Here is a 20509-nt window from a genome sequence, read left to right as displayed (position 1 = left end):
TGGGCCGTTTGTTAAAGGAAAGATCAGGAAAGACTATTGATCTATGGGACTTTGTCAGAGCTTGACAGGAACTTTACAGTACACAGTTCATGAACCAGTTTCTTCCTCCATTTTACAAGTGTTAGTACGTGTGATTAAAATGGTTGCCTCCTTGTTTTCTTTAGCTTGCAAACTATGTATTTATTTGTGTTTTCTTACATTTAATCGCTTGTAATGTATCTGGTTAACTCTTTATATTCTCATATCGCGTCTAAAGCCACATTAAAAACGTGATGCATGCTGCTTTGTTTATGGATTTAAATCCATTTGTGAGCTCAAAATCCACTGCCATTTGTCATTGCTCTGGCCACCATCAGCTGTTCTTACACACGTGCAAGAACAGCTGATGTTTCGAAATAGTTCAGTTTTTGCCACTGTGTGCATTAATACTGAATATGTGTCACTGTTAAGAATAGAGAAAAATGCTAGTGTTTAACTGCATATGACTCTTTGTAATGTATAATAGGGACTCTTTAATACAGATAAACAAGTAACAGATAAACAAAGATTTTATTACACAGAAAGATTAGATACATGTTTGTATTAATCTTAATGGATTATGTAAAGAGAGCTTAGTTTTACTATGGGCTTTGTAGGATAGAGTTTATGCCAGTTCCCAAGTGAATGTATGCGTTTCTTTACCTCAGAAATGCCTAGGCGCTTGTGTAACCTGCTGGTCCTATATCACCTAATCCACTGCGAGCTGGGATTGAAACTATGATTCTTTGCATGGAGGTCAGTTGCTCTAACAAGGAGGCTAAAGACCATGGCCTCTAGCGTCTGTCGCTAGAGCACCTTTAGATGTCAGAGGAATGAGGTTTACTTCCACAGAACTTCACTAGCTGGCCTCTGTTACCCCCTAAACCTCACTCCCATCCGGGCCACCCCTCCCTCCTGGGAGTACTACTATCGCTTTAGTTAGCCAAATGTAATAAAACATCTTGATCTCAGTCAGATGCCAGGGGGACTTTAACCCCCCCGCAACAAATCATCTGTGGCGAGTCATCACCTCGGATCTCACTTATATTAATTATGCTGCTATCCCACAGAGACAGATCTACCAATATGGTGATGGCCCAAGTTAAATCTTTTAACTGCCCAATCAGATTAATTTTGATTAAATTAATCCCCCCCCATGTGGACTTTTTCAGTACCTATTAATCTATTGGACATCTCCAACAGATTCGATTTTTAGTCTAACGGTGGGGGAAACATTTTGTATTATCTGTCAAATATGGTAAAAAAAATTGTGTGTCTGATCCCCATAATTTGTTAAACAGATTAATAAATGCTGTACAATTATTGGTTGTTAACAGTTCATGTTAATTGCAGGTTAGACAAGTAAGCCATTGTAAAGTGTGACTGTATTATCTGTGTGCATGTGTGTGTGTGTGTAAGAGAGAGAAAGAGTCTGATTACCTGTACATTAGAGCTGTGAACCTACACTGGTCTCACGGTTCAGTTCGGTTATGATTATCATGCCATCAATTCGGTTCAGTTCGATATCTCGGTGCCTCACGGTGCATTGACAATGCTTTCCATATACAAATTGATATTTTCTTGACAGCACAGCAATTCTACTAAAATGTATAAATATATTTATATTTATATACTATTTGTAATACAATTTTGTCCTTTAATACAATCAGTCAGATATATAAACTTTACCTTTAAAAACTCAAGTACATGCACAAAACAACATGAGCATTTATAGCAAATAAACAAATATAAATATCCCGCTCGATTTCTGAGCCTTGTCTAGTGAGTTTTTTTCCAACACCCCTTTAATTGGTCACGCACTCAACAGAAAGGGCTGTGATTGGCTCTAACGCTCTGGCGCTATTCGCTGACAAGTGACACTGATAAACGGCAGCTGCGATCATAGCTGATCCATGATAGACGCAAAGGAGAAAATGCATCGAAAATGTCGCTCTGCAGACAAGCTTGTGTCTGTATCCAGAAGTATCGCTGTAACAGCCGAGAGGACAGGAAAAGTCATGCCAGCAGATCGAATGGATGAGAGAGAGAAATAGAGTTTACTTTAATTTTTTCAATCACAGTGAAATAGGGGCTTCTTCTGTAAGTGTCAGGGAAAGACTGTACAGCAAACACACACGCAGTGAAATCGTGCAACGTTTCTGTGTTTTTAAGTAGTTGGAACGTTGTAAATACTCACGCTCGCCTCCATTGCCATAGTAATCTACGGTGACATAACGCATATGCGATAAGTGACATCAGTACATAATAACCAGTTATGATTATTACTGAACTGATACCGAATTATCCACGCCTGCATTGCAGAGCACCTAAGAAACAATTAATTTTGACACCTCTACTGTACATGTGTTAATTCTTCAGATCATATTAATAACGAACAAATGATTGATTGTTCACTATGGAAAGGAGACTTGGATCGGAGGCCACATGGGAATGCTTAGTTGCTGCTGGCAATGGTGTTAGTGAAGCCAGCAGGGGGGCACTCCACCTGAAGTCTGTGCGGGTCCTAATGCCCCAGTATATTGATAGGGACACTATATTGCTCAGTGAGTGCCATCTTTTGGATGAGATGTTAAACCGAGGTCCTGACTCCCAAGATGTCCTTTGAAAAAGAATAGGGGTATAACCCTGGCATCCTGGCCAAATTTGCCCACTGGCCTCTGTCCATCATGGCCTCCTAACCAGGAATTGGCTTTATCACTGCGCATCGTTGGATTTGCTCTTCAGTGGTTGGACCCTCAGTAGTGATTTTTAAACCCCTGAACTGAGCTAAACTAAACTGAACTTAAACACTACAAACTGAATTACACTGTTCCAATTTACTATGACCTTTTATGTGAAGCTGCTTTGACACAATCCACATTGTAAAAGCGCTATACAAATAAAGGTGAATTGAATTGAATCACTCTGTCTCCTCTCCACCAATCAGTTGGTGTGTGGTGTGCAGTCTGGCACAATATGGCTGCCATTGTGTCATCCAGGTAGATAATGCACACTGGTGGTGGATGAGGAGATTCCCCCCAAAATTGTGTAAAGCGCTTTGAGTGTCTAGAAAAGCGCTATATAAATGTAATGAATTATTATTATAATTATTAGTGTTGTTGTTGGTTCCACCCTTATATACAATAATCTCTTTTAGTAAGTGTCTTTGGTGTTTTCAGACATAAAGACCGTCTCTTAGCATCATTTTAACGCATGACAATGTAACCATTGATGTCACCATCTACACTTCTTTCTGCAAAAGGAAAATATTACTCCAAAACATATTATATATTAAACGGTAATATTTTGTCATCAGTATTATTAGACATCATGTTCATTTTTGGAAATCATTTCAGTTCTCATAGAGCAAATAGTAACATCGTTCAAGTTGAGCACAATAAACATGAGATGATAATGACAGAGCTCAAAAGTTGAGCTTCCTAGCTGGCTTTGTAATATAGCTTTGCTTAATAATTTAAATAAATGAACTGTAATGCATGTAATAAAAACCCACGCCAACACTTCGGGTGACTTGATCAATGAAAGTAATGTGGCCAAGATGCCACAAGCAGTGTAATTCTGACATCCTGCAGAGGTCAAAATGAGAAAGAAATGAGTAAGGAAATATCTTCCTGATATTTTGCATCATAGCATGAGCTTGCAGAGTCATTTGATCTCAGAGGATGAAGACAAAATTATCGAGTGGCACATCATCCATCAACAGAGGTTTAATGAGCAGAATCTAGTTCTCAAGGCTGTGCAGCAATAATGTGATCAGAGATTTGGATGGAAAAAGATTTCAATGAAAACAATATGCTAAAAAGGGATTCCCCATGATTTTACTGAACTCTTGGAACTTCTAATTTACTTGATCCTAAAGATCTGAGTCGTTTGTATGCAGTGAGCATATCTGTAATATATCGAGGTCCTAGGCCATTTAGTGATTAAAGTAATAATTCTTTAAAATCTATTCTGATCGTAACTGGGAGCCAATGTAATGACCTGAGGTCAGGTGTGATGTGATCTGGTTTTCTGCTTCTGGTCAGGATCCTGGCAGCAGCGTTCTGGATCAGCTGCAACTGTCTGACTGTCTTTTTGGGAAGGCCAGTGAGGAGTCCATTACAGTAATCCACCCTGCTGGTGATAAAAGCATGAACAAGTTTATCTAAGTGCTCACTGGAAACGAAGCATCTAATTCTTGCAATGTTTTTGTGATGATAGCATGCTGATTTATTTACTGCTTTGACATGACTACTGAAACTCATATCTGACTCCAGAATAATACCAAGATTCTTGACCTAATTTTTTGTTTTAGATATTAGATATTACAGTGTAATAGTATTATATAAAGACTATAATTATATATGTATGTAATTAATATAATAAAATGTATTTTATATGAGAGTGCCAAAGCAGCACTATAACAGATTTATTAGGGGTCGACAATTACTTTGGCATATGTTTTACCAGCAGATGCCCTTCTAACCGCAACACCCACACAAAACGTTATTTTGACATCCAATAGCGTTGTCATTGTTCAATCAATGTTTGGTTGATTTTAGGTTGTGTTGGAGTAACCAAAATCCAACGTTTGATAGATGCCATAGTGCTAATGTCCACGCAACGTCAAGTTGTAACATGATTAGACATTGATATTTGGTCGATTGTAGGTTGATTTTTGGTTTGGTTTGATTGAAATCCAATGTCCCCATGATGTTGGAGTACATTGGGGTACAACATCAATATGACGTCATGTTGATGTCCTGTGCCTGCAGGAATAGGTGTATTGAAGATAACAACTCCTACCATTTCTTATAGTAAGAATCAGGAAATACAGTATAGCAGTTTTTTGCTTTTGCACCTTTCATTAATTCATTCTCTCTTTGACTTCACAGGCTGTTCGAAACTCTTCAGTCTCTCTTCTGGTCTGTGTTCGGGCTGTTGAATCTGTATGTTACCAATGTGAAGGCTCGTCACGAATTCACAGAGTTTGTAGGAGCCACCATGTTCGGCACTTACAACGTCATCTCTCTGGTTGTACTACTGAACATGCTCATTGCTATGATGAACAACTCCTACCAGCTTATCGCTGTGAGTGCTTTAAATACTACTGATTATTTTTCAGAATGTTTCACCTCAGTTGTTTGTGAGTGGATGTAGCGTTAAGAAATTTGTAGCATTTTTTTAAAACGTCCGGTCAGCTGTAATTGTGCACTTATAGGGTGAACTTAAAACCGATCCAATTTTGCACTTAAATTTTAAGCATGAAAACTCACCAACCGTTAACAATGCAGATTTAATTAGTAAACTACATGTTCTAAAATAGTAAAAAAATAATAATTCAGTTTTAGGGAAGTGTCAGTTGTTTTTATTCTGTGCAAATGTCATGTCATAAATTGGTCAAATTATCTAATTCACCTTTTTTTAAAAAATGTTTTTCCACATTCCCCATTGTTTACAAGTGCAGTAGGTGGTCTGCCAAAATGCTAACGTTAGCTTTGAAAACAGTCCCTCCCCTGCTATAAAAGTAATTTAGCTCGTTCATGAAGGAGACATTTGTGGCTGTGGGTGTGGACTGGCTGGGTTTGTATTTGCTTATGGCCTGGATGCCCTGCCACATGCGCCGAGGATCAGAGTTAGAAAAGTGCTCCTCTATTTTTAGCTTGTAACAGTGCTTGGCCTTTTTGATGCCCCTCTTCAGTTTAGCCCTGGAAGTGCTGTAGGCCTGTGCATCCCCTGATCTGAAGGCAGTGTTGCATGCCTTCAGCAGTAGGCGCACCTCCTTGTTCATCAATTGCTTCTGATTTGGGTATGTGGTGATCTGCTTCTGGGTTGTAACACTGTCTCTGGTGGTGTTGATGTATTCCAGAACAGAGGAAGTGTAACTGTCAATGTCTGTGTGAGAGCCACAGGTGGCCTGGGAAGCAAACATACTCTAGTCTGTGTGTTGAAACCTGTCCTGGAGTGTGGAGTCTACCCCTGCTGGCCACACTTTGATGGTCTTTACTGATGGCCTCACATGGTTGATGAGGGGTGAGTACTTGGGTGTGAGGAACAAAGAAAGGTGATCTGATTGACCCAAGTGGGGAAGGGGGGTCACAGCATATCCTTCAGCCATGTTTGTGTAAACATGGTCAAAGGTTTTGTTTCCCCTTGTGTGGCAGAAAATGTTTTGATGGAATTTGGGGAGCACTGTGTTTAAGTTTGAGTGATTAAAATCCCCCGCTACAATAAAAGCAGCCTCTGGGTGAGCAGTCTGTTGTTTGCTGATGGCTGCATGAAGTTCATTCATAGCAAACTTGGCATCAGCATCGGGAGGAATATAAACAGCAGTTATAATGTTGGAGGTGAACTCCCGTTGCAGATAAAACGGTCTACATTTCACCATTAGAAATTCCAGGTTAACAGAGTAATGTCTCTCAACAATGACAGAGTTTGTGCACCAAGATGTGTTAATATAAATGCATAATGCTTCGCCTCTGGCAATAATCTATTGCTGTGGTTGATGCGCAATAGAATCTCATCCATTTTGTTCAGTGACTGTATATTGGCGAGAAAGATGCTGGGTAAAGAGAGCCGGTGTGGTGTTAGCTTTAGCTAATCTAACAAATAACAAACAAACGTACAAAACATAACAACAAAAACATGGAAAAGAAAGAAAGCGAGGAAATAAAGAATTTAGATAAAAGCATGGTAAATCTAACTCAACTATTAAGAACCACCAAGACTATAAAAACACTTTTCTGATAAACATAACGCTCGACTAAATACCTAAATTTAGTGGGTCTGCCTCTCTCTTGTTGTGCGAGTTTCTCTGATGCTTGGAAGATAAAGTCTTTCAAGAAGTCCTTTCGTTGGCATGGAGTTTGTGATGCAGATCGGAGGATACACTAGACACAAACTTCTAATTTGGCGGAAAATACGAAACGTGGACTCAGGTGAGTCACATGGGTACAGAAACAGGTAACAGGTATTTAAAGGCATTGGTCAGATAACTCAAGTAACTCACTCTCTCCTGACTGACCAATGGTGTGAGAGGAAATGTCACGTGGGAAACTTCCTTTGTTCTTTTCGCTGGTCTGAACCATCCCAAGATAGACTGACACAACTTTAACTCATGGTTTGAAACTACACCAAGCATACAAGTCTCATCCTATGTCCTAGATCATGAGTTGTAGAATTATGTATGGAGAAGAATGACACCAAACATGACTATTTTAGAAGTACATAAAATATAATTCATGCATTTTAGTTTGTCTAATGTCTTGAAAGCGTAGGGTATAGGGGGATAGGGATAGGGAAAAAAAGAAGAAAATACAAAAGTTTACAAATACATTACATGTACTTTGCGCTGAATTGTGAGATTTCTGAGTATAAAGTGTGTGTGTCTTTGAGTGTATGTGTGTGTGTGTGTGTGTGTGTGTGTGTGTGTGTGTCAGGATGGAGGGGGGGTGTCTTTGAAATGTCTTTAGAGACGGGATAACTTTCACTGACAGACTTGCTGGCACCAGGGGTCATAAACTCACTTAGAACGAACCCAGACCCAGACCCAGACCCAGGAAATTATCGGCCAGACAAATTTTAATTGGACGAACATTTTTTAGTCTTATGCCTCAACTAGAATATAAAAATACATATAAATACATTCAGATCATTTACTTTAATCATTACTATTGGAATTCGAAGAGACTTTCAACCATCACAGCAAAAATGTTTCTAAAGACAATTACAGTTTTGTGATCGGTTGGGTTCACTTTCATGTTCTGTTCTGTGCTTATATAAGCTACATTTAGTACGTGTGTCTCACAATGTGAACTGTTATTCAAGTAAACAATTCTTAAGGCGCATCATGCAATCACAGGACAAATGGTCCGGAAACAAAGCCAGCCTGGGACACCATCCCAATTGGCACTTTCAGCACCATCCTGCATCTAACTGACTGCCTGTTTTTCTACTGTAGGATCATGCAGACATCGAGTGGAAATTTGCTCGTACTAAGCTCTGGATGAGCTACTTTGATGAGGGAGGGACATTACCACCACCCTTCAACATCATACCTAGCCCAAAGTCTGTGTGGTACCTGTGTGTGTGGCTGCACTGCCGACTGTGTGGACATGGAGAGCCTAGGCACGAGGACAAGTGTAAACACAAAAACCTCAAAGAGTTCACGGTAATTTACTGTGTGCTTTCATTCTGCATGCAGCATGGGTGAAACATTGTAGCTTTCACTCAATATGTGTGAAAGAGTCCTTGTCATAAGAAAGAAAAACAGCAGTTTTGAAGAATTATAAATAATGCTGGAAGCATTCATTGCTATCATCACTGCCCATGCTTTAACTTTTCACATTAAGTATTACAGTTTGTTTGTGTGGCAGATATTATAATATGCTGTGCACTGAGGAAAGTCCTGCTATTCATTTTCTAGACAAACAGACTTATCGTAATCAGTAATCAACACGACACTTCACAAAGTGGCCATAATCATAATGCTCTTGGACATTTTACTCATGCGAGTACATGCAAAAGTGATCTCGTCAATCAAATCAATAATATTTCAAAAAATCCTTAAGCTACAAAATTAAAGGCATACGTGTTAAAAAAAAAAATAATAATAATAACAAACCAGTTTTCTGATGGTTTTCTGTTGTTTTCATGTAAATCCACCAGAGGCTGCTGTGTACGCATTTTCAGATCTCAAATTTTTCTCTCGAGTGCCATTCATGCCTGCTGTTCTCACGTAAATCCACAAGAGGTCAAGGAGTACACTTTTTCAGATCTCAATATTTTCTCGTGAGTAGGCTTGTGCCGGTATTCGGTAATGCGATAAATCATGGTAATGAATATGCACGATATTGTTATCGCGGGCACTTCAAAATACCGTGAAAAATAATAGATCCGAATTTATATTCTTAGAACGCGCCTTAGCTTATTTTCCATCAACCGCTTGAAGAAACACTGCGTATATGCTGCGCAGAACTGATGCGCACTCTGATGTAAACAATCCCCACATGTAGGAGCACTGTGTGCACGCAGTGCGCGCCGCCGCTGCCACCGCACTATAATCCTCACACGAAGAAGAAGCATGGCGGAAGGAGGAACGCTGCCAACAATTTATCCCCCTTCAGCTTATTTTCCATCAACCGCTTGAAGAAACACTGCGTATATGCTGCGCAGAACTGATGCGCACTCTGATGTAAACAATCCCCGCATGTAGAAGCACTGTGTGCACACAGTGCGCGCCGCCGCTGCCACTGCTGCCACCGCTCTCTAATCCTCACACGAAGAAGAAGCATGGCGGAAGGAGGAACGCTGCCGACAATTTATCCCCCTTCAAAAAAAAAGTCAGAGGTTTGGAAATATTTTGGGTTCCAAAAAAATGCAGAGGGATTGCTGATCGAAGACGGTTTCCCTTTGCACATTCACTTTGATATAATTGCTCAAGTTTACTTTTATATTGTGTATTGTTTTATTTATATTTATTTGTATTTAAATGTTTGAAGTACTTTTAGTTAATTAAAAAGTTATTAAAGTTACTAAGTTGACGAAACTGAAGTTTTTTGTGTTTTTTTACCTGTTTCTCATTCATGCCTGCTGTTCTTACGTAAATCCACCAGAGGCCGCTGTGTATGCTTTTTCAGATCTCAATATTTTCACGCAAATGCCATTCCCGCCTGCTGTTCTCACATAAATCCACTAGAGGCTGCTGTGTACGCCTTTCAGATCTCATATTTCTCTTGATTCTCTTCAGATCTCAAATTTTTCTCCTGCTGTTCTCACATAAATCCATCAGAGGCCGCTGTGTACGCTTTTTCAGATCTCAAATTTCTCTCGTGAGTGCCATTTGTGAGAAATCAACCAAAAGTGTTTTAAAAGCACCGATTGACCTGCCTACCCCTTCCCTAAACCCAACCGCAGTGTTTTCAGATTTTACTGAATTCTTGCTCTCTTATTTACTTGTTTTTTTTATATTTTAGCTTTTGTTTTTGTTTTTCCTGCTTTCTGTAACCGTTCTGCCCTTGAACCCCGTTGTCGCGGTCAACTCTGCAATGTGTCTCAAAAGTCCGCCAACGTACATGTCAAGTTACCGGACAAACAGCAGAAAAGCCTTCCACATGGAGGTAAGCGGTCAGCCGGTAAGCAAGAAAAGGAATGGCATCATACCACCCTCTAGCATTCGTTTTAAAGATGAAATGCAGCCATAAGTAGCTCTGGCTACATAATTTGTGCTCTCCAGAAATGTATAGAGGGCTATGTTTCAGAATGAGCCTATGTTGCAACAAAGCAAACAGACAAAAAAACATTATACATTTCATAAACAATGAAAATAAAACTGCCTTTCTTTCAGGGCACTTTGAAAAAAGTTGCTTGGATCATGTTTAGGACTTTACACTACCTGACAAAAGTCTTGTTGCCTATCCAAGTTTTTAGGAACAACAAATATTAAATTGACTTCTACTTGATCATTTGGTATCAAAAGTGGCTAATATGAAAGGCAGAGGCCTCTAGATTATGCTTATTTTACCAAAATAAAATATGATCATGCCTTGATTTTTAATTATTTATTTAGAACAGTAAGGTCTATCTTTGCTTAGACAAAAGTCTTATCACTTAACAGAAAAAACGTAGATATAGAATATAAAGTCAAGGTGCAGTGGAAAAAGAATTAATATTGTGTGTGACTCCCATGAGCTTGGAGGAGTGCATCCATACATCTCTACAGTGACTTAAATAACTTATTAATAAAGTCATCTGGGATGGCAAAGAAAGCCTTCTTGCAGGACTCTTTCCAGAGTTCATCAAGATTATTTTGATTCACCTTCAATGCCTCCTCCTTCATGTTACTCCAGACATGGTCAATAATATTCATGTCTGGTGACTGGGCTGGCCATTCCTGGAGCACCTTGAACTTCTTTACTTTCAGGAACTTTGATGTGGAGGCTGAAGTATGGGAAGGAGCACTATCCTGCTGAAGAATTTGCCCTCTCCTGTGGTTCGTAATGTAATGGGCAGCACAAATGTCTTGATACCTCAGGCTGTTGATGTTGCCATCCACTCTGCAGATCTCTCGCACACCCCCATACTGAATGTAACCCCAAACCATGATTTTTCTTTCACAAAATGTGACTGATTTCTGTGAGAATCTTGGCTCCATGCGGGTTTCACTAGGTCTTCCGCAGTATTTGTGATATTTGGGATGCAGTTCAACAGATGATTCTTCTGAAAAATCTACCTTCTGCCACTTTTCCAAATTATCAACTAGAAATCAAGTTATTATTTGTTGCTCTTACAACTGAGATCGACAACAAGACTTTTGTCAGGAAGTGTACAAAGAGGGCAAGCAGATCTGATTAAAGTGAATACACACAATTTTCATTTTGTGATCTATTCAGGGTTATTGTTATAAAATTATAAAAAATAAATAATAATAACAATAAAATAAATAATTGTTATTAAAAATATATTATCCAAACTTATTTATTTTAGGTAACACAGCAAGGCAACATTTCTCAGGGACTAAATTACAGAAAATAATTTAAATTAAATAAAAAGAAAAAATGTAAACACTAACTAAAATCAAAGTAATGAAAAAAAAATTAATACCAAAATCATATTGAAAATATGAACAGAAAACCAATGGTAATAAAATAACACTAGAACTAATATGATTTGAAGTATTGAATGCTACACACATTTATTTGTTGGAAATATGTTATTGTTCTGTCTGTTTCAGGAAAGGCATGCTGATAACCTCATTCAGAATCAGCATTACCAGGTGATGACATTTGGCTGTAACTATTACATTCTGGCATATGTGTTCATCTGTTTCCCAGCATGTTGTTGTATTAACAATTTGATGTTAATATATGAACAAATGATAATCATTTATTTAAATGAGAAAATAAATGTTAGCCTATGGGAATCATGCATTTTAATTACTTATTAGAAAGTTGGAATGTGTATAATTAGTATATTTGAAACACTGTACAGAAAAAAAATGTGTTGTTAATAAATAGTGCATAATCACTGGGAGAATATATCTTTGATACTATGGAAAAACAACATTAATTAGTTAATCAGTGGATATTTAGTGCTTGTTCTAATTGCATTACATCCTGTTCTGTTTTGAATTAAAATCACTTGATGCCCGCTGATTGCTAATGTACTGATATACAGCCAGACAGTCTCCAGCAACTTCTGATGCAGGTTTTGACACTGTAATGAATATCTGTTCTAAAAGAAAACAGCTGTGCTTGGCTAAATGAAGAAGGAGCGTAGAATAATACTTCGATTTTTTTTTTTTTTTTTTTACCTGTGGAAAACAAAAGCCAAATTTAAATGTAGTTCTGTAGTATAAAATGGGGATTCATTGTAAAAAGGGTCTGCTAAGTTCAAAAGTCAACAAAAAGAACTATATGATTACAAGACCTGGGATATGGAATTATATGGGCTACTATTATATGATACAACTAGAAAAGTAAAGTTTGTCGACAAACTTTATGATGTCTTGAGAAAGCCTCGTCTGAAAGTTTGAAGTAGTTTTAAAGTTTAAATCATTGAAGTAGTTTTATAAAGTTTGAAACAGTTGGCATAGATAGAAAAGTACATATATGTTAGCATGTTTCTAGTATGGATTGGCATGTTTCTTGCTAGGTGGTTGCTAGGGTGTTCTGAGTGGTTCCTAAGATGTTGCTAGGGTGTTCTGAGTCGTTGCTTAGGTGAGTGGTTGCTAGGCGGTTGCTAGGGTGTTGCTAGGGTGTTTTGACTCTTTGTTAAGAGGTTGCTAGCAGTGTTGTGCAAGTTACTTCTAAACTGTAATACATTACAGATTACCTGTTACTGTTATTTAAAAGTAATCTCTTACCTTACAATATTACTGTCTCAGAATTGTAATATGTATCTCTTATATTACTTTTTAGTTACTTTCACCAAAATAACTACAGAATTAGAACTTAACATTCTAAAATGACAAAATGTACTGCAGAGCATTTTACATCCAGTAATACAATAGTTGCTATGGTAACACAACAAGTGTGATTTAAACAAATTACCCAGTGTTTTTTTTTTTTTTTTTACAATATAAGGTATATTATACTACAATTCACCACACTTTACTGTAGTAAAACTACACTTTGTATTTCATTTTATCAGTTCACTATTCTTAATACTACAGTATGCTGAAGCATTCATTAACATGTTGTAAATAATACTAGCCTAAAACAAGGCAGTATAGCCTACCTAACGCTCAAAAACACTAGAATTTATTATAGAATTTACCTTAACCTTTTAGTGTTTCGTGTATTGTTAATAAATAGTGTAGCATTAAAGAAACCATATCAACATGTTAGTTTTTTTTCTTCACTTTCGCCATTTAGTGAAGTTTTTTTTTCCCCTCTCCGCTGTCGCCACTAGCTTGCATGGTTCGGGATCTATAGAACTGCGCATCGTTGGATTTGCTCTTCAGTATTTGGACTCTCAGTAGTGATTATTAACCACACTGAACTGAGCTAAACTGAACTGAACTTAAACACTACAAACTGAACTACACTGTTCCTATTTACTATGACCTTTTATGTGAAGCTGCTTTGACATAATCTACATTGTATAAACATTGTACAATCTACATTGTGAATTGAATTGAATTGAACATTCTTGGGATAACCAATATAACTGGAGGATCTCTGGAGAGCAAAACCACAAAAGGAAGAGGAAACACAAGGCACAAATTGTGAGTCCACATCATCTGACGGAGCGAGAGCAGATAATTCGCATATGAGCAACCAGTGTTTTGAGTGCGTGCGAGAAGTTTTGTCCACAGAGGAAACCAGCGCGTGAGCAAAGAGATTCGCTCGCTTGTATTACATGAATGTGCTGTGCTCTGGACTTGTAATACTGCGTTTATGACATTTGTCAGTAAAATAACGCCACATGCACGTACGTCCATCTCGCGAATGTACAGTCTTCTGCCATTTTCATCTATTTGCCGCTTTTCTACTGCATGTTAGGGCTTAACGTTACTGCGAACCGGGCTAAGCCAATAGCCTTGGACCTCGAGCTCAGAGGCTGAAATCATTCCATGTTAAGGTATTTTTTATTTGTTGTCTTGCAGGCGAAAATTTTTGTTGTAATGCAAGCGTTACTGAACATGTACCAAGTAAAATATTACTGAAAATGTGTTAGTAATGCCTTACACTACTGCCTTACAGGAAAAAGTAATACATTACTGTAATACATTACTTTTGTAACGCATTACTCCCAACACTGGTTGCTAGGCGGTTGCTAAGGTGTTCTGAGTGATTGCTAAGGTGTTGCTAGGCAGTTGCTAAGGTGTTCTAGGTCATTGCTAAGGTGTTGCTAGGGTGTTCTGAGTGGTTGCTAGGTGGTTGCTAAGGCATTGGTAGGTGGTTGCTAAGATGTTGCAAGCGTGTTCTGAGTGGTTGCTAGGCGGTTGCCAAGGCCTTGCTAGGTGATTGCTAAGATGTGGCCTAGTGGTTGCTATGCATTTTGAGAGGCTGCTTAGGCGTTGCTAGGGTGTTCTAGGTGGTTACGTAGGTGTTGCTAGGCGGTTGCAAGGGTCTTATGAGTGGTTGCAAAGGTGTTGCTAAGCAGTTGCTATGGTGTTCTGAGTGATTGCTAGGTGGTTGCTAAGGTGTGCTGAGTGGTTGTTAGGCAGTTGCTAGGGTGTTCTGAGTGGTTACTAAGACGTTGCTAGAGTGTTCTAGGTGGTTACTAAGGCGTTGCTAAGATGTTTTGAGTGGTTGCTAGTGTGTTTTAGGTGGTTGCTAGGCAGTTGCAAAGGTGTTCTGAGTGGTTGCTTGGCAGTTGCTAACATAAATTACCTTGCTTCTAGTATGGATTAGCATGTTTCTAGCATGAATTTGCATGTTGTTAGCATGGTTCTAGTATGACTTAGCATGCCGCTAGCATTTTCTAGTATAAACTAGCATGTTATTAGCATGAATTTAGTATAAATTAGCATGTTGCTACTCTGATTAGTTTGTTTGTTAGGATGTTTTTAGTATGGATTAGTATATTGTGAAAATGTTTCTAGTATGATTATTATGATTAGTATGTTCATTAGTATGTTTCTAGTACCCTGCTGAAAAATCCAGCTTAAACCAGCCTAGGCTGGTTGGCTGGTTTTAGCTGGATTTAGCTGGTCATTTTCCAGCCTGACCAGCTAAGACCAGGCTGGAAATGACTGGAAACCAGCCTGGAAATGGCCAAAACCCCTCTAAAACCAGGCTGGTCGACGAGCTAAAACCAGCCAACCAGCCTAGGCTGGTTTAAGCTGGATTTTTCAGTAGGGTATGGATTAGTATAATGTTAGTATGTCCAATGTAAAGTCAATGGCAGTTTTTTACAATTAAAGTCTATGAGACAGTTGCTAAGGTGCCATAAGTGGTTGCTAGGGTGTGGCTAGTAATTTTAAAGGTCATCAGTGATTGGTAGATTGGTAGTCTGTGTTCAATGAGAACTTAAGTCAAACTTAAGTCTGTTTGACAGTCTGGGGGAAAGTTATAAAGTTTGGTCCAATGTTAAGTCAATGGGACTATTCCAGGTCAGTTTTCGGAAAACCATAAGTCGTGTCAGTTGGAAAAGATTTCAGTTTGGAGATCTGGTGTTAGTTTGGTGGTTTTGGTGGCTTTCTTAAGCCACCATAATTATTGTTTTTGTTTATTTGTTCTTTTCTTTTTTGGATTTTTGAGTTTGACAGCTGTGCTCAAAATAATGTTACATTGCAAGAGCTGTGTTATAATTGTTGAAAATCTCTTCTAAGTTCTGTGGAAAAATAACAGCATTTCGTACGTTTGACAAAACAAAGACGACTTTTTTTCAGTAAGTTATTCTTTTAAGGAATTGCTACAAACGAAAGCTGCTCCTTAACGAGCAGGAGCTTCAGTATGGAGCCAGATCAGTCTAAAAAAAAAAAATACATTTGGAAAAATAAAACTCATACATGCCCAGCACAATTGATATTTACAAAACACAGTTGGTAAATTTAAAACACGATTCATTAATACACAAGTCCAATTTGTGAACACAATTTGTGAATTCACAAGTAACAAAACACAAATAATTCCCCAAATGAGTTGAATGTGTATATTTATGAATTGTACTATAAATTTATAAATTGGATTTACGAATTTGTGAATTATGTTTCGAATTTACAAATCCTGGTTTGTGTTTATGAAATGTGTTTCAAATGTACGAATTGTTCTTTGAATTTATGAATCGTGTTTTGTGTTTATGAAATGTCTTTTGAATTTACGAATTGTTCTTTGAATTTAATTGTGTTTTGAATTTATGAATTACATTTGCGACAATATGAATTATGTTTTGAATTTATGAAACGTGTTTTGTGTTTGTAAAATGTATTTTGAATTTAGAAATTTGATTTGCATATTTATGAATTGTGTTTTGAATTTACGAATCCTGTTTTTTGTATTCATGAAATGTGTTTTTAACTTACAAATTAGATTTGTGTATTTGCAAATTGCATTTGGAATTTATGAATTAACATTTTGTAAATGTATTATTATTGAGACTGATTTGGCTCCATCCTTCAGTAGTTGTTATTACCATAGCTGTTGCTTTGGCATCATGCATTAACTTGTTTTGAGAGTCACTGGTAAATCTTACATTATTGGATTTGCAAATAAATGCAAATGAATGTGCATCAAGATTTGCATAAATATGCCTCAAACCGATTTTCACCCCTTATTAAACTAGAATTGCAAAATATGCACATGCCAATCAAATTCCTCATCTTATTCAGTTCAAAATGATTTTGTTACCTCTTAAGTGGAGAGGAAGAGGGAAACAGTTTTCTGTAGCTGAGCATATATGTCAAAATAATTGTCTGTGTGTGTGGGAAGTTCATCCTGCTTATGGCTGTTTTCAGGAGGTGATCAGAAACTTGGTAAAGCGATATGTTGCAGCCATGATCCGCAGTGCCAAAACAGATGAAGGCCTAACAGAAGAAAACTTCAAGGTGTGAGAATTTTATGAGTTTTATAAACGCATATGGTGATGCATTTTTAGAAACACAATTAATGTTTATTTATATGCACTTTACATAATGTGGTTTATTCTGTAAAAGCTCTTCAGGGTTGATAACTAATAAAATGTGTAATGTTAATGCAGTCACTCATATGACTATAGTCGTAAGAACTACACTTTACATATAAATACTAATTACATTGACAAATTGCTGAGTTGAGTAAGGCCCAATCCCAATTCTACCCCTTAGCCCTTCCCCTTCCCCCTTGTCCCAATTCTTTTTAGCTTGAAGGTGTAGGGCTAAGGGGAAGGGGTAGATACCCCTTCGAACTGAGATTTTATAGGACCACACTCAAGAAAATTTCGAAGAATACACCAGCCACAACGGCATCATAGCTGCACCCAGAAGTAAGGAGATCCACAAATTAGTATTTTTGTCATTATTACAACTTTTTACAACAAACAAGCATATGTTTTAATATAATCATAACAGCGTTCATGTTTTACTGTCATGCTTTAAAAAACCGATAAAATAAAAACTTCTAAATTTCGCTATCTATAATCCATAATAATAACTCTTGTAAAGCAGTCCCACAAGATTCTGACACTTGAATACCCTGTCAGTAATGTCTAAAGGCTGGAAATAAGCTTTTTTTACAGTTTCTGGTATAATGTTAATGTAGTTTTTTTGTGTGTTTACCTAGATGAATATGGTCACTGTGTAAATGCACAGTTAAGTGACAATCTTATTGCCACATTAGATCGTTATGATAACATAATATACGCCTTCAGTGATTTCCTGAAGATACATACCAAAAAATAACTGGAATAACTACAGCAGTTGCGATGTTCTGATCTCATATGAAGCAAAAGCTTGCGATGACATATGATGTGCGCAGGTGCTGTAGTGATGTCCCATTTCTTAGAGGTAAATTTTGAAGCTTCCCCTTCCCCTTCCCCCTTGAACCAGAATGTGAAGGGGAAGGGGTACAAAAAAAGAATTGGGATTGAGCCAAAGTTGAGTATAAAAATATTTTAAAGAGATCACCCAAAAATGAAACTTACCTCAACATTTACTCTTCCTCATGTGGTTTTAAACTTTAATGAGTTTCTTATGTTCCTTATTTATTTAACATGCATAAACATTAAACATTTATTAATCCACAAGAAAAATCATGAGAATAATACTGAAGTACACTACCTCATAAAAGAGCAACAAATAATAACTTGACTTCAAGTTAATCACTTAGAAAAGTGGCAGAAGGTAGATTTTTTCAGATGATTCATCTGTTGAACTGCATCCCAATCATCACAAATACTGCAGAAGTCCTATTGGAACCAGCATGGACCCAAGAAATCAGTCCAGTTTGGTGAAGGAAAAATCCTGGTTTGAGGTTACATTCAGTATAGAGGCGTGCGAGAGTTCTGCAGAGTGCATAGCAACATAAACAGCCTGAGGTATCAAGACATTTGTGCTGCCCATTACATTACAAACCACAGGAAAGGGCAAATTCTTCAACGGGATGGTACTTCTTCACATACTTCGGCCTCCACATCAAAGTTCCTGAAAGCAAAGAAGGTCAAGGTGCTCCAGGATTGGCCAGTCCAGTCACTAGACATGAACATTATTGAGCATGTCTGGGGCAAGATGAAGGAGGAGGCATTGAAGATGAATCCAAAGGATCATGATAAACTCTGGGAGTCCTGCAAGAAGGCTTTCTTTGCCATTCCAGATGACTTTATTATTAAGTTATTTGAGTCATTGCAGAGATGTATGGATGAAGTCGTTTGCCTTTTATATTAGCCACTTCTGATCGCAAATGATCCACTGGATCTACTAGAAGTCAAGTTATTATTTGTTGTTCCTAAAATTTGGCAACAAGACTTTTGTCAGGTACAGTATAGTATTAGAAGCTATTAATTAATGTCACAGGACTGGAATGTTTTCTATAATTAGGTGGTGATTTACTCCTTGCTAATTTTATTTCCCTGCATTTAGGAACTGAAGCAGGACATCTCCAGTTTCCGCTATGAGGTTCTTGACCTGCTGGGCAACCGTAAACCACCACGCCGCACATACTCTTCCAGCAGCGAGGCCACTCAGCAGGATGAAACAGCTGAACCAGAGGAAGAAAATGAGGAGAAAAACCACAGGCTTGGAGGACATTCATGTGTAGATGAGGGAGAACCATCCAGATACAAAGCATCTACATCCTTCTCCCAGTGTTACAGGAGAAACAGAGAGTCCCAGTTCAGCATATCAGCTCTCTTCAAGTCTATATCAGGACCAGCAAGAGAAAAACCTGAAAGCAATGGCTTGAGGAAGAATGTATCCCACCCCTCTGCATTTGTACGGACCAGCAGCCGCCTGCAGCACTTTTCACACTCCAAGAAAAACTCTTTGCAACGTTTGGGAATGCTGATGTTGCGTATGAATGGACATGTCCCAGACACGCACGCAGAGACCCAAGGAGTTCAGCAGTCTGCATATAACATCTCAGACAGGGTACCGCAAACATCTTGGCACAACCCCCAAAATCTTTCAAAGGTTACAAGGAGTGAGACACACTTGCACACTCTGGGATTGGGAGCGCTTGAGACTGAACAGAATCCAATGCATGCCATCTCTCATCGAGCAAACGGCAGTGACAATCTCTTCCACCAGCGACCCGGCCACTCACTTCCCCCATTGCACTGTGCTTCCAGTCTGACCACCTCCAGTGTCCAGCTTTTGGCATCCAGTGATTACATATGCCACAGCTGTTGGGAACCCTGTGACAGTTTGGGCTCCTCAAGCTGGGAACCAGGTGAAACTGTTACAACACACCTGTAGAGCAATGTCAGCTCAATATTTCGGTCTCCGCTTAAACAGTTAGTTCACCCAAAAATAAAAAAATTCTGTTATTAATTACTTAACCTCATGTCATTTCATTCATCAGAAGACAAATTAAAGGTGCTGTATGTAAGTTTTTGGCTATTCTAAAGCATAAAAATACCATAATATGTTTGCGGATGTTTAAGAACCATGCTAAGGAAACTCTTGTTTATCTGAAAAATAATGGTAAAATCAGATATTTTGCTTTGAAAATGCGCATTATGTGCAGGAACTTCTTTGGTTTGATACCTTTAACCTGCCCCGGGTTGCCTTTGTGGAAAACAGGTAATTCATTCATTCAGTAAGAAAGGCGCTCAAAGTATGCATCAGTGATCAAAATGCGACCTCCGGAGGACAGTAGTAGACTCTGAAATGAGTCGCAGATTCAGAGTTCAACATGAGGTGGTTATTAAACAGCAAGCAATATAAATATTATAAATGTAAACATTAGGTGAACAGGTTACATTGTAACCCTGTGTCCTAACAACACGCTTTGTGAGATTTGCAGTGATAAGCAATTTGGCTGTTTGCACCGGACAAAACATTACCGAAAATTTATATACAGTCATTCAGAAGCACAGAATAGATCACTCACTGTACTCCAATGAAATGGTA

The 20509-nt window shown here is 38.1% G+C and overlaps 1 protein-coding gene across 1 annotated transcript in view; it reads left to right on the top strand.

The window, feature by feature from the left end:
* Positions 1-19852, top strand: part of LOC130215291 (short transient receptor potential channel 5-like) — a 52810-nt gene extending 32958 nt beyond the window's left edge. The window contains exons 6-10 of the mRNA XM_056447216.1: positions 4914-5109; positions 7979-8188; positions 11750-11791; positions 16922-17011; positions 19019-19852. Coding sequence (XP_056303191.1) covers positions 4914-5109; positions 7979-8188; positions 11750-11791; positions 16922-17011; positions 19019-19852 — 1372 coding nt within the window. The remainder of the gene's footprint in view (positions 1-4913; positions 5110-7978; positions 8189-11749; positions 11792-16921; positions 17012-19018) is intronic.
* Positions 19853-20509: the final 657 nt, after the last annotated feature.

Source organism: Danio aesculapii, chromosome 21 (assembly GCF_903798145.1).
Source record: "Danio aesculapii chromosome 21, fDanAes4.1, whole genome shotgun sequence".
Taxonomy (NCBI): Eukaryota; Metazoa; Chordata; class Actinopteri; order Cypriniformes; family Danionidae; genus Danio; species Danio aesculapii.
Note: the sequence above shows the minus strand (reverse complement) of the source record. Positions and strands in the feature narration are given on the sequence as shown.